Below are 13694 nucleotides of genomic sequence, written 5' to 3' on the forward strand. Positions count from 1 at the left end.
AAGAACACTGGACTAAGAATCAAGCCTCTGGGCTCACTCCTGGCTCGGCTGCAAAATTGCCATCGCCCTAAAAAAGACCTGAAATTCTGGCGCCGTTTTCCCCCTGTCAATGAGACGATTGGATTAGGTCAGTGGTTCTCAAATAGTTTGGGTTCCGTATTTTTACACTCTTGAAAATCTCTGAGGACTCCCAAGACCTTTCATTGGTATGGGTTCTACTGATCTTTAACATATTTTAAATTAAATTTAAATATTAACTTTGAAATGTTTATTTAAAAATAATAGCTTATGCCATGCCAATGGAGATCAACATATTTTCATAAAAAATAATTTTATTTTTAAAACAAGAAAAATTAATAAGTGTGACCTTGTTTTTATATATATACAAAATCTCCCATGTCTGGCGAGGTTGCCCATCTGCTGCTTCGTTCCATCTGTTGCAATATATTGCTTTGTTTGACAGATGTAAAGAAAATCTGACTTTACACTGAAATGTAATCGGATAGAGTGGAGAAGCTCATGCCTTTGTAGGCAACCCTGGCTCTTCTTTGATACTAGACAAAAGGTCAACAGCTGAGCTTCAAGGTCAATGGTGCTGTGGACTCTAAAGCTGTACAGGGGACTTTCCTTCTCTCCAGTGGGCACTTTGGGTGCTTTGTCCTTGCATGACTTTGTACATTGTCCTTATCCATCTGGAAAGAACAGGCCCACAGCCAGGAAGGGCACAGCAGAAAGCTCCCCAGACACTCCCCAGAGGGAAAGCAAAACATCAGCTCCCATCGTAGAGCTTAGAGAACAGCGGAGGCTTCCCAGACGCCCTGGAGCAGACCTGGGGGCCGAGGCGTCCCGACCACGTGAACCAGACCTTCTCTCCCCGACCTGCCCACTCTGAAATGTTAGTTTTCCAACTACTTCCTTCCTGAACGTTCTCTGGGAATAAGAAGGCACTTTGCTCATTCAACGGCCATTGTGAATGCCACAGGAGAGGAAAGGACCTGTCCCCTGTGTCCACAGGGTTTGGCATTTGTCCTCTGGTCTGTTCTTCGTTTCTTTGACAGAGAGGGGGTTTAAGATGGTGGACACGGGCAGGAACGGCACTGCCTCAGACAAGAACAGAGGACCTTGAACTCTGGCCCACGTGCTCATGGGAACACGAGAGGCCTACAGTTTGGCGTGGGGTGGACTGGGGGAATGGCTGATGGAAGGACCCACAGAGCAGCCTGGGGCACTTTCTTTGCCTGAGCGCAGCTGGGCTCCGCTTTCCCCACAGCCTCCACGAAGCTTCTCCAGTGGCAGGACACACTCTGTACACAGAGGCCAAGACTGGGGTCCCCACAGGGCTGGCCCGACTCCCCGGGAGCTCCGTCAGCTCTGATGTTCTCTACTGACACATAAGAAGGAAAAAGGCATCGCTGGTAATTTGCGGGCGTCTCCTCTGCTATTTTCCCAGATTCTTCTTCAGATCCATGGAACCAGGGAGAAAGGACGGTGTTCTGTCCCAGCTCTGCAGGTTCCTCTGCGTGGCCTTGGAGAAAGTTCTGCCTTCCCTAGAAGCGTGCTCTTTCATTTGTATTGAAACCAAAACCGAGGGCGATCACCAATACCTAACGACGCGCGCTGGGGGCATCAGGCAGCTCTGGACTCAGAGCCTCAGGAAAGGGTGCCACAGCGGCACCTGGGCTATGAACCGGCCTGGCACGCGTGTGGCAGCAAGGAGCCAGGCCTTTCTCCTTGGCTCCTGCAACCAGGCGCGCCTCCTCCTCCTCCCGCGGGCTTTGGGGTCGGCACACCTTCCAGGAAGCGCAGACGGAGACTTCTCCGCAGCGGATGGCGCGCCCCCTTCCCTGTGGGCTCCGACCCGGGCTTCCTTCCCTCCCACCGGCCAGCGTCTGTGGCATCTCTCCTTAGGCTCTTGGGGACAGGAATCCTGGCTTTCTCGTTCATCTTTGAGTCCCACAGAAACGCCCAGCACGCAGCGTGCTTCTTTAGGAAGCCAATAAATAGTAAGCGAACGGCCCTGGGGCCCTGCTGAGCCCGGCGCTGTGCTGAGGCTTCACACAGACCCGCCGACTAGAAGCCATGATGCGGCAGACCGGGCCCCACTCCAGAACCAAGCTTCTCCTCTCGTCAGAAAAGTGTCTACCAAGAATGTCAACAGGACCCCGCAGGAGTTTGCAGAGAGCTCAACGAGGCCTGAAGTTTCCTCTTTCTTATAAACGCCAGGTCTTCAGACAAAACGTGTGAAGCCTGTCTACCCTAGGACTATGGGACGAAGAGCCACGACTGTGTTCCCTGCTCTCCACTGTCAGGGAGCCACCCACTGAGCATGACTCTAAGGAATTTCCAGACTCTGCGTCCAGGGAGTTTTAGGCTTGAGCCCCTTATTTCAGCTGAAGCCGAAATAAACCTGCTTCCTGGAAATTCCTTGGGTGTTCAACCCCACCTGTCCTACATCGATGACAGCCGTGTCGGAGAACGAGGCACAAGGTCATTAGCACTGTGTCCGAGGTCACACCACTGGTAAGTCATAAAGCTGGAACGTGAACCCAGGCAGCGAGGCCCCATGTCTGCACCGCTGCACCCCAGAGCACTGTGGCCCCACATGCAGTCCACTGAAGGGAGGGGACTTTGGAGTCCCCAAACCATCCTGAGTCATGTTGCACCTGGTCAGCACAGCAAGCCTGTGAGGAGGTCAGGGAAGCTGTCCCTGCTCTTACAGATAAGGTAACTGGTCTCTCTGGTAGATATCGGGCGAAAGCCAGGCCAGAGCTCGCGGCTTTGGCCCCTCCTCCTGTGTTCTTTCCTTTATACCACAAACCACAGCCCCAAGAATCTGGTCGTGCAGAAGGCCAGCAGTCCTAGCGGCCTCAAGATCACTTAGAAAATGTCACCAGACCCTTCATTAAACCACACGAAATAAAAGACACACCACAGTAAAGGCCCACCAATGTAGTTCAATTTCTAAAGTAAAAAATCATTTAAATAAAGCAAATAGACTTGTCTCTCCATCGCATATTATTAAGTCTGATTTGTCAGCATCACAGACGTAGACAGAATCTTTGGGAATTTCTCTGAGGCAAATATACAATGGATATAGGAAATCATTTCAAAGACATGGCATAGTCTCTTATAAGCAGGGCTATCTTAGAAATCCAGAACTCTACTGGTTCCAGGGCCTCTACAAACAATGCATAAATAGACTTTTAAAGACGACAAAGTGATGGAACTTAGATGAGAATATTCTAGATTCTTGACAAAGCATCGTTTTACTCCCGCCCAGTATGTAACATGATCTTCAGAATCCCAGCATTACCTTCAAGAACAGAGAAGGAGTTATCATATTATAGATTTTGTTTCCCTTTCTTCTGTCTCAGAGACTCGGTCTATCTGATGAACACACACCTTTGACTAGGATAACTACTGTAGTTGGAGCAGGTAGAGAACTAGATTGGGGGAATTTAGCGAGGAGAGAACAAAACGCGAAGCGTGCTCGGGAGATGATAAACAACGTGTGCAAAGGAACGCAGCGAGGGCTGAGAAACCAGAGAAGGGGCCGAGATGGCCACTCATCTCCACAGCAGAGGAAGCGCCTGCCCCGACCAGCGGGTGCAGGGCTCTTAGACACAGGAATGGACCAGATGGCAGAGCCCATCCCAAGGGTCTTAAGAAGAAAAGCAGAAGAAAGGAAAGACAAAAGGAGAAAAGGGAAGAAGGAAAGGGAGGGAGGGAGGGAGGGAGGAGAGAGATAAAGAACAAACAATAAATATTAGTTCTGCAAGATTCCAAGCACAGTGTGCACGAAGGTTGGACTGTATGTGAAGGGAGGGAGGGGGAGGGGGGAGAAGGGAGGGAGGGGGAGAGAAGGGAGGGAGGGGGAGGGAGGGGGAGAGAAGGGAGGGAGGGGGAGGGAGGAGGGAGGAGGGAGGAGGGGAGGTGGAGGGGGAGGAGGGAGAGGGGAGGGGGGAGGAGGGAGGGAGGAGGGAGGAGGGGAGGGGGAGGGGGAGGAGGGAGAGACAAACACCACCACCCTCTCCAAGGGCAATCGCGACACCAGCCGGGCACAGAAGGTGGCACCCTGTGTGGCCTGGACCTCGGAAGCCCCCTTCCAACCCTCCATGGCCAGCCAGAGGACGCCAGGTTCCGGGCGCGGGCCCCCAGCACACACCTTGGACGGCTAGGAAAGCGAACGCTTCCAGGTCACTGTTCTGGAGGCTGCACCGGACCCACCCCGAGTCGCTGGGCTGCGTGTCGTGGATTATCATCTCGGAGACGAAGTTCCCGTCCAGGTCCTCGTAGCTCGCCGAGGTGAAGCGGTCGTTGGTGATGATGGGCTCCCTGGGCGTGACGCTCAGGACCACCGTGCCCTTGAGCGCCCACATGATGAGCTTCCAGCCGGGGGACACAGTGCAGTTGAAGCGCGCCTCCGCGCCCTCCAGGACCGTTGCGTTGTTAGGCCCGACTACGATCTGATAACCGGACCCCGGAGCTAGAAAACAACCAGCTGATCAAGGCGGGGAACGAATCAACCTCCCTGCGTCGACCATGCAGTTCAACCTTCCTGTCACCAGCGGTGACTCCCTCTGGCTGTCCACCCAGTGGTCCTGCCCCTGGGGAGCCCCAGGAGACCAGGAGCTGCCTATGGACACGGGCCACTGCCACATCCTCCTTTCTACTCCCCTCCCCTCACTGGGCAGTACAGTGTTGACCACTGTCCCCCAAAAGTCCATGTCCCCCAGATCCTCAGAATGTGACCTTGGAAAACAGCCTCTGCAGATGTCATCAGTTAAGGATCTCAAGATGAAATCAACCTGGATTTAAGACAGGCCTTAAATCCAATCATAGGAGTCCCTACGAGGGAGGGCGGGAGATTTGAGGCCCACGAGTTTGCAGAGGCCACTGTGTAAAGCTGGAGGCTGAGAATAGAGCCCTGAACCTCCAAGCAAGAGACACCGATGGTCACTGGCACCCACCAGGAGCTGAGAGGTGTGAAGAGTCCCCCCACACCTGCAGAGGGAGCCAGCCCTGTCCACCGGCAACTCAGCACTTGGTGGTCACAGTGGTGGGGGGGACCCCAGCTCCATCTTCCTACTTTGAATCCCATGCTCTTTGCCTCTGAGGCCACCAGAGGAAGGCCCCGGCCAGTGGCACACCACACACTTAGCTCCTCAGCCCTGCCTGACAGGCCTGTCAAGACATTCCTGCTGCCTTTTGGTGTCCTGTGACCCCACGGGTTGGTGAGGTGGCCCACCATGTGCACTGGGTGTCCCCAGGTGAGTGAGTTCCCCTCCTTCCTTCTGACCTCCTAAGGTCAAGTGTCAGGCAGGTTCTAGGGGAATCTCACGGTGGCCCTAAAGCTCCTGGGGAAGAGCCACCTGAGGGACACACGCTGCCGTGTCAGCACCTGGCTGAGCACCCAGCTCGCTGAGCACTGCGGGAAGAGCACTACCTTCTGCAGGAGCCACGTGAGGGAGGGTAGTGCTGCAGGCCAGGTGAGGAGCCCGAGGGCCCCGCTGGCCGAGGGCAGAGCTGGGGGCAGGGCAGGCCCCAGGAGGCCGGCCAGGGTCCGGACACACCGTCACCATTCTTTGTTTTGTACGGAGCATGAGAGAAAAAGAGAGAAAGTGTGACTTTAAACAAACCGCTGAGCCTGGATCTCCCTCCTGACCTGGGCAAGACTCTCAGCCCAGGGTCTCTTTGATCCTCAACTAAAACAAAAAGCCATAAGAGAGGAGATCAGAAATGAGCGCGGGAGCCACAGGCTGAATCACACTTTCAGGAGAAAAGAAAAGAAACAGACAAACTTACCCCCAAGGAAAGAAAGAGGCTGAGCCCGCAGGCTGCATACTCTGAGGCTCCCCACCACACCTGTGCCAGGTAGGTGAGAGACGGGCAGTGCCCAGAGGGGCTGGGCCAACGGGCCTGCCCCAGGGATCCCAGCCAGGCAAGTCCAGGCAAGCGTCTGAACCCAGACCTCCCTCCACCCCGGCACGAGGCGGGCAGCCCTGTCGTCCAAAGCCAGGCTCGGAATACCCGGCAGACCACGGCGCTGCCAAGGAATCGAAGCCCAGCTGTAGCTTCCTCTGCAGCTGGGGAGGTGCATGGGGGCCGTGCAAGACGGAAACCCTCCAGTTTGATGGGCCTTTAAATTAAACAGGAGGAACCAGACGCTAAACCCCAGACTCCCCTGATCCCGCTGTCCCTAAGCCACCGCCCTCGGGCCAGGCCTGGTGAGTCAGGAGCCGCTTTTCTGGTAAAAGCCTCTCCCTCCCTCGTATCTTATCAGTGACCAAGGGCGCGAGCCGGCCCCACACAGAGAACGGAACAAGGAGAAAACTGGAAATAAGGCCTTAACACCGGACTGACCGCAGTCAGCCCTTCCCCTTCCCTTTGCTGGCCGGTGCCCCGCAGGGCAGGGCCTAATGGGGAAGGACGGGAGCTCCATCCCCTGGAGCTCCTTCCGTCTGCTCCCTGCGACCCCCACTCCCATCCTAGCCCCTCTTGCTGCTCACCTGCCCTGAGGAAAAGGACCAGCTCCCACCCAAGTGGCCAAGAGTGACCGACTGCCCTCGCCCCCACCCCAGCCTGGCATCTTCCCCACAAAACTCCCCGGGCAGCAGGCTGGCGGCCTCTGTGGCCCGCTGGCCCACCACCAACGGCCCTAACTGCGTCCCTCTCCTGCGGTGGCCTTTCCTCTGCTCCCCGGAGGGGCCGCGAGTCCTCCCTGGCTCAGGGCATGACAGTCGACGTGGCCGCCCCTCCGTCCTCCCAGGCTGCTCTTCTCCGCGTCCTTGCCACCCTGCGGCCCCTCCGCCCCCTCTCCTCTCCTACTTGAGGTGTGTGGTGAGTGGCAAGCAGGGCTGGAGCGCTCCCTGCCAGGAGGAGCAGGACAGCGGAGGGCAGAGCCAAACTGCCTCGGGACCAGCTCTGGAAGGAGAACAGAGCTGAAGCAAGAGGAAGACGAGGAGCACAGGAGGGCCCGGGGCTCAGTCCCTGGGATAAGTCCCTAGGCAGAGTCCAGGTCACCGGTAGACCACCAGTCCCGCCCACAGCTGCGGTCCAGGCCATAGCCATGCATGTGATCGGGCACTCCCACTCCAGACTCCAGGCTTTGTATTCGCGATTTCCTCCACCTAGGACGGACTGGCTAATCCTCAAGACTGAACTCAGTCCCACATCCCCCAAAACTGGCCCCCACTCCACCTCAGGCCACTGGACTGTCTTTAGTTTGTCAGGCCCATTGACTCTTTCCAGCCCCAGGGCCTTTGCACATCCACTGACCACCCTGGACCACAGTCTCACTTGCTCCTCAGCTCCTGGTCCAGCTGTCTGCTCCTCAGGGAAGGCTTCCAGAACACCCTAAATGATCCTATCACAGGCTCTCAAGCGCTGGTTCCCATACTAGGCTCTAGCTCTGTGTTAACAAGGATTTTGCCTGGTTGTACTCAGCCCTGCTACCAGTGCCTCAAAGAAGTGGCACATGACAGAAGTCCCGTGTGTAGTTACTTGAGTGAATAAATCAGGTGGTCGAGTCCTGTATGAGCAGCAATACCACGGGCAACATGGAGAGGAGAGGACGGGTATCCATGGTCCCTGCCCTCAGCTAATGAGAAGCGTCTGCAAGTGAAGAGGACTCTGCCCACAGCCTTCCCAAGAGAAGCGTCCAGAACACACTCACAAATTGGTACTCATCACCAGCTTGAGGACGGGGGCTCCCAGGGGCTCTAGAATTAGCCCATAGTACTCTGCCCCCCTAGATTAGCCACCTCCCCACCTCCAACCAGATCCCCCGCCTCAAGCCAGCGCACCAGACCCAGCAACACCGGGGAAGAGCGAGCCAGAGCTCGGCACAGCGACGGCCCTGGGAGAAGATCTTGGCACGCATGCCGGAGTCAGGCCTACACGTGCCGCATCCCCAAACGAGTACTGAGGGTGGCTCCCAGCCCCCGCTCGGTCTCTGAGCTCAGCCAGTCAGGGGCTTTCCTCCCCCCACCAGCACCTTGACCGACTCATGTACGTCACAAGACAGGGTCTCCCAGCCCCTGTGCCCCGTGCACTCCCACCACGGCCTGGCGCCCCTAGACGTCACATGCAAATGATCCCCGAAGTCCAGAGCCCTCGCCAGGCCCAGGCCGCAGGGAGCAGGGAGCCCTCGTGGACGTCGGTTCTGCTTCATTCCTTTTTTCTGATGCTGACATGACCAGATTTTTAAGACGCTTTGTCTAGCGCCCAAAATAGAGAACATATGTACCTAGAAACCACACAGCCGCCCCTCTGCGCAGCGAGAAGTCGGAACAGCGGCCTCGAGGGGGAGAGGGGACGGGGGACGAGGGGGCCATTCAGGGCGGCTCCTGTCCCAACACGACCCGGGCTGCCTGAAGCCCCGTCTGCCGCCAGAGGGGCCTGCGCTCTCCCGGACACACACCGTCCTCCAGCGCCACGCCTGCGGGTCGCAGCGGAGGGAGCAGAGGGTGCAGCCCAGGACGAGCTGACCAGCTCCCCGGAGCCCTGGAGCCAGACAAGCCCTCGTTCAGCCAAAGCTGGTGTGCAGATGCGAGAGCCAGAGGGAGGCCTGAGGGAGGCCCAGAGGGAGGCCCAGAGGGAGGCCCAGAGGGAGAGACAGAGGGAGAGACAGAGGGAGGCCCAGAGGGAAGCCTGGAGGGAGACCCAGAGGGGGGCCCAAGGGAGGCCCAGAGGTAGGCCTAGAGGGAGGCCTGGAGGGAGGCCTGGAGGGAGAGCCAGAGGGAGGCCCAAGGGAAGCCCAGAAGGAGAGCCAGAGGGAGACCTGAGGGAGGCCCAGAGGGAGAGCCAGAGGGAGGCCTGAGGGAGGCCCAGAGGGAGACCCAGAGGGAGGCCCAAGGGAGGCCCAGAAGGAGAGCCAGAGGGAGGCCTGAGGGAGGCCCAGAGGGAGGCCCAGAGGGAGGCCCAAGGGAGGCCCAGAAGGAGAGCCAGAGGGAGGCCCAAGGGAGGCCCAGAGGGAGGCCTAGAGGGAGATCCAGAGGGAGATCCAGAGGGAGGCCCAGAGGGAGAGCCAGAGGGAGAGCCAGAGGGAGGCCCAGAGGTAGGCCTAGAGGGAGGCCCAGGGGGAGGCCCAGGGGGAGGCCCAGAGGGAGAGTCAGAGGGAGGCCCAGAGGGGGGCCCAAGCCTCAACGCCGGGAGGCTCCCCTACCTGGAGCGCTGTCTGCGACCCACAGCTGCGGTGCCACAGACCCTCGCTTGGGTGCGTGGCCCCCGGGGCTCCCACCCTGGGAACCGCAGGGCCACCAGGGGAGGCGGCACCTGTGCCAGGCCTTCCTTGAAAGCCAGGTAGAAACTGACGGGGTGGAAGAGCAGAGAGACGTCGCGACAGACGCACTGCTGGAGGGAAGGTCCCCGAGCCCAGGGTCAGCCCTGCCGCGCCATGACCGCCTCCTTCCTGCAGCAGAGTCAAAGCAGCGGGAACGGCCTCCCACCAAGACGGAGGCTGGGGGACAGCGGCCCAGTGGGAGGCGCCCTCCCGGCAGCTGTGTGCCCACCGCCCTGCCACCGCGGACGCCAGCGACCCGTCCACCTCGCCTGGTGACCCCTACCTGAGAGGCCGGCCAGGACCACCAGCACGGCCAGCACGTCTTTCCAGCAGCCCGCCATCTCTGCATGTTCTTCCTCGCCCTGGAACAGAAAGGCGATGGGTCAGAGCCCAGCCGAGCACCTGCCCTTGGGGACGCGCAGGCCCTGGCAGCTCCTGGTGTCCATGCTGGAACAGAGGCCTCGCAGGGGACCTGGGCAGCAGGCACGTCCTGGGTCCACCCAGACCCACTCCTCTAAACAGGCCCCGGCTCTGGTGCAGCTCAGGTCTGAGAAGCTCTGAATGCAGCCATCTCACCCAGCCTCCTGCGGGTGACGGCTGCAGGTGGTGCAGCCCGGGCCCTGCCGCCCACCCAGAGGCAGAGCGGGCTTACCACCCTCCACGCAGGCGCGGAGAAAAAGTCCCGCCCACCACCAGCTACGTGCTCACAAAGAGGAGAAGACAAAACGGATCAGTGGATCGTCTCCCCGAGGGAGGAAGAGGCGAGGGGAAAATAGGACGGGCAGGAGTGGGGGTGGGCTGGTTGTCACCCGCACAGGCGCTTGGGCTCCCGAGAGGTGAGCGAGCACGGCGACACCTGTGCCCTTCTGCAGGAGGAGCTCCCCTGGTGGGGGATGCAGCAGGTGCAAAGACCCCGGGGTCGCCTGCCCGGCGTGTGGAGAGGCAGCCGAGCGCCGTCGGGGCCGAGAGGTCAGGGCCGACAGCCACGCTCCAGGCCCGCGTGTATGCCCCTTGGCCCTTGCTCCCAGGCCCCCTTCTCTTTGATGACCTCCTTGTCCACCCCGCACCTGCTTCCTTCCCTTTGCGTTTTCCTTCTCAGGCACCTGCCAGACCTGTGGGTCCCTCTGGGGCAGCTGAAGGCCAACTCGCCTGGGCCCTGAACATGCCCGGCAGGGGCGATGCCCTGGGCTGGGGCAAGGGCTCTGTTCCCAGCCCTCCTCCCGCCCCACACCTCTGCCGCTGCGAGAGGCAGGTGGCTCCCTCGTCAGCCTTAGCACCCTGTAGTTCCACGCCATCCCTCCAAAGCGTGAGGCGCCAGGGCCCGTAGGATCCCTGTGGCGGGATCTTGGAGTGCGTGGGCACGGTCTGCACGGCTCTGTCCCCTCCTTCCCCGACGGCCCAAGAAAGCAGACCCCACAGGCAGGCCCACCAGGAGCAGGAACACGGGCCCTGGGCCGCGCATGGCTCCGGCTCGCTGAGTGACGGAGGACTGGCAGCGGAGGCCCCGCGGGGACCAGGTCCCATTGCACCTCATTCCCAGGTACTCAGAGCCCCTGGGAAGGACGAGGGCTCATGTGCCTTCATTTCCCTGCTGTCTTCAGAAAGAAAACTACAACTACTCCTGCCCATGACTCAAGGTCCAAAACGTCTGCGAGGCTGTGCTTCCCGGCAGAAGCCGCCACCTGCGATGGCCAAAAGCAGACCCGGCAAATGTCTGAGCACGGATCTCACCGCGGCCAGGCACAAACAGACGGAATCACCGCCTCGGAGACCGCGCCTACATCCCCAGCTACCCAGCACCAGATCAATCATTTACCAATTTTCAAGGCTCAATTAACGCAAGGTGACTCAATTGGACAAGCCAACTGCTTTACCAGTCACCTGGAATGCAAGGCCCGGCAGAGAGTGAAGGAGAAATGGGCCGTTCCAGTTACGAAAGTTACGTGTTTTCCAAAAGCAGTCGCTGTGGCCCGGCACTATGGAAACCACAGCGATAGATTAAGGTGCCCCAGGATTTGCTCTCAGTGCCAGCAGCCACGCCCATGAGAGCGGCTGCCTCGGACTCCGGCAGAACCCCGGGGGTGGGCAGCACGGGGGCCGGCTGGGAGTCCAGGAGCAGGACCAGCACGGTCACTGCGGTCGCAGGCTGGTGAGGACACACAGCTGATTCCAAGTGCAACTTAAATCAGACGAGTTGCTTTAAGTAAGTGGGGCCGTGCCCAGGCCTGCGGTGAGTAGCTCTGTGGGCAGGCCGACCAGCCCCGAGAGGGCTTCTCTTCCTTCCACTGCAGAAGGCTCCAAATGACCCACATGCAGTTGAAAATCTGCAGAGTCCTCTCCAAGTCTCGCCCCTTCCAGGCCCTGCCCGCTCCTTACTGGCCTGGCGAGCTCCCGGGGAGCCTTCTCCAGGAAGAGGGGCGCGGGACCCCAGCTCTCTCAGCTGGCCCTCCGCCTCTAAGCTGTCGGAAGTACTTGGAAATGGTGACTCTGCCAAGAGCACCTGCAAACGTCCGGCTTTGGCAGCACCAGAAAGCCCGACCCCAGACAGAACGGAGCGGGCCTGGCAGGCTGGAGGCGCCCACACAGCCGCTCCCCACGGCAGGGACTGCTGCTCTGGGCGCCCCTGAGTCAGGGCCCAGCTGCTTAGAAATGGAGACATCAAGCGACACACTTCCCACAGGCCCCCTCGCTGGGGTGAGAGGGCTTCGCCAGTGTGCCCAGGGAAGAGCCCGCATTCCAGTCCCGAGACCTCCCACGTTCAGCAGTGTGGCTCTCAGCGCTACCAAGAGCAGCTCTGCAAGAGGGACACTCACCGGCGACAGGTCCAGGGATCCCTGGCTGCTCAGAGCAGCCTCTCCGTGGAGGCTGAGCCCCAAGACCGCGATGGGAAAGCCAGGGAGCGACCACTGCAGACCTGGGCCGCTGGGAGCACAGCGGGTCCTGGCTCAGCAGGCAGACCTCCTGGTGGGGCGTCAGGACAGCTCCCTCTCCCGCTGACTCGCCACAGGAGCGCAGGAGTGACCCTCTGGCCTCCACAGCCCTCTGATTTCTCCTTCCAGCTACAGGAAGTTCCTCAAGCAACGCCTCCGTCACGTCACAGGCGGGGCCGCAGGCACAGAGGTGCCAGACCGTGTGAGCGCCCACAGGGCCACCTTCTGCATTAATCATTAGCCAGCTGCACGCAGCCTGGGCCGGGAAGTGAGGCCCCAGCCTAAGACCCGGAGGCCTCAGGCTTCCTCCGGTCTTCCCGTCCTTCCAGGCCAAGGCCTGTGTCCTGGGGCTTCTCCGCCAGCCCGGAGGCTGCCAGCCCCTTCCACCCGCAGCCCCAGGACCTGGGCATGACCACCATCTTGCTCCTCCGGGTCTCCCAGAAGCCCAAGGGCTGGAGAAACCGGTTCTTGCCCCCGCAGGCACATCAGATGCACAGAGCAGCTCGTCCAGAAAAAACATGATCAGGGTGACATGATCTGGCCCACGAGAGCCCTTCAGAGTGGAGCACGGCGCCCCAGGAGCAGGTGCTGAGAACCAGTTCAGAGCTCAACCCTCAACCATCCCAGCCTCAGGGACCTCCACCTTGACCTAGACCTCGGGGACAGGACCAGACCTGGGCCTCCACCCTCACCCAGCCCTCGGGGACATGGATAGACCTGGGCCTCCATCCTCACCCAGCCCTCGGGGACATGGATAGACCTGGGCCTCCATCCTCACCCAGCCCTCGGGGACATGGATAGACCTGGGCCTCCATCCTCACCCAGCCCTTGGGGACATGGATAGACCTGGGCCTCCATCCTCACCCAGCCCACAGGACTAGGACAGACCTGGGCCTCCACCTCACCCAGCCCTCAGGGACTAGGACAGACCTGGGCCTCCATCCTCACCCAGCCCTCAGGGACATGGATAGACCTGGGCCTCCATCCTCACCCAGCCCTCGGGGTCAGGACCAGACCTGAGCCTCTACCCTCACCCAGCCCACAGGACTAGGACAGACCTGGGCCTCCACCTCACCCAGCCCACAGGACTAGGACAGACCTGGGCCTCCACCTCACCCAGCCCTCAGGGACATGGACAGACCTGGGCCTCCATCCTCACCTAGTTCCTCAGGGACATGGACAGACCTGGGCCTCCACCTCACCCAGCCCACAGGACTAGGACAGACCTGGGCCTCCACCTCACCCAGCCCTCAGGGACATGGACGGGTCTGGGCCTCCACCCTTGTCCAACACCCAGGGACTAGGATGGACCTGAGCCTCCATCCTCACCTAGTTCCTCAGGGACATGGACAGACCTGGGCCTCCATCCTCACCCAGTTCCTCAGGGACATGGACAGACCTGGGCCTCCATCCTCACCCAGCTCCTCAGAGGTACACGAAACAATTTGCCCTTTCAGAGCACTGGACATTTCTAGAAAAGA

At 59.8% G+C, this 13694-nt stretch overlaps 1 protein-coding gene across 1 annotated transcript in view; it reads right to left on the reverse strand.

The window, feature by feature from the left end:
* Positions 1 to 12236, reverse strand: part of IGSF5 (immunoglobulin superfamily member 5) — a 36541-nt gene extending 24305 nt beyond the window's left edge. Inside the window, exons 1-3 of the mRNA XM_079155192.1 lie at positions 12097 to 12236; positions 9567 to 9645; positions 4166 to 4486 (exon numbers count right to left, since the gene is read on the reverse strand). Coding sequence (XP_079011318.1) covers positions 4166 to 4486; positions 9567 to 9624 — 379 coding nt within the window. The 5' untranslated portion in view covers positions 9625 to 9645; positions 12097 to 12236. The remainder of the gene's footprint in view (positions 1 to 4165; positions 4487 to 9566; positions 9646 to 12096) is intronic.
* Between the last annotated feature and the right edge of the window lie 1458 nt (positions 12237 to 13694).

This window comes from Sciurus vulgaris (assembly GCF_902686455.1).
Source record: "Sciurus vulgaris genome assembly, chromosome: 10".
NCBI classification, from domain to species: domain Eukaryota; kingdom Metazoa; phylum Chordata; class Mammalia; order Rodentia; family Sciuridae; genus Sciurus; species Sciurus vulgaris.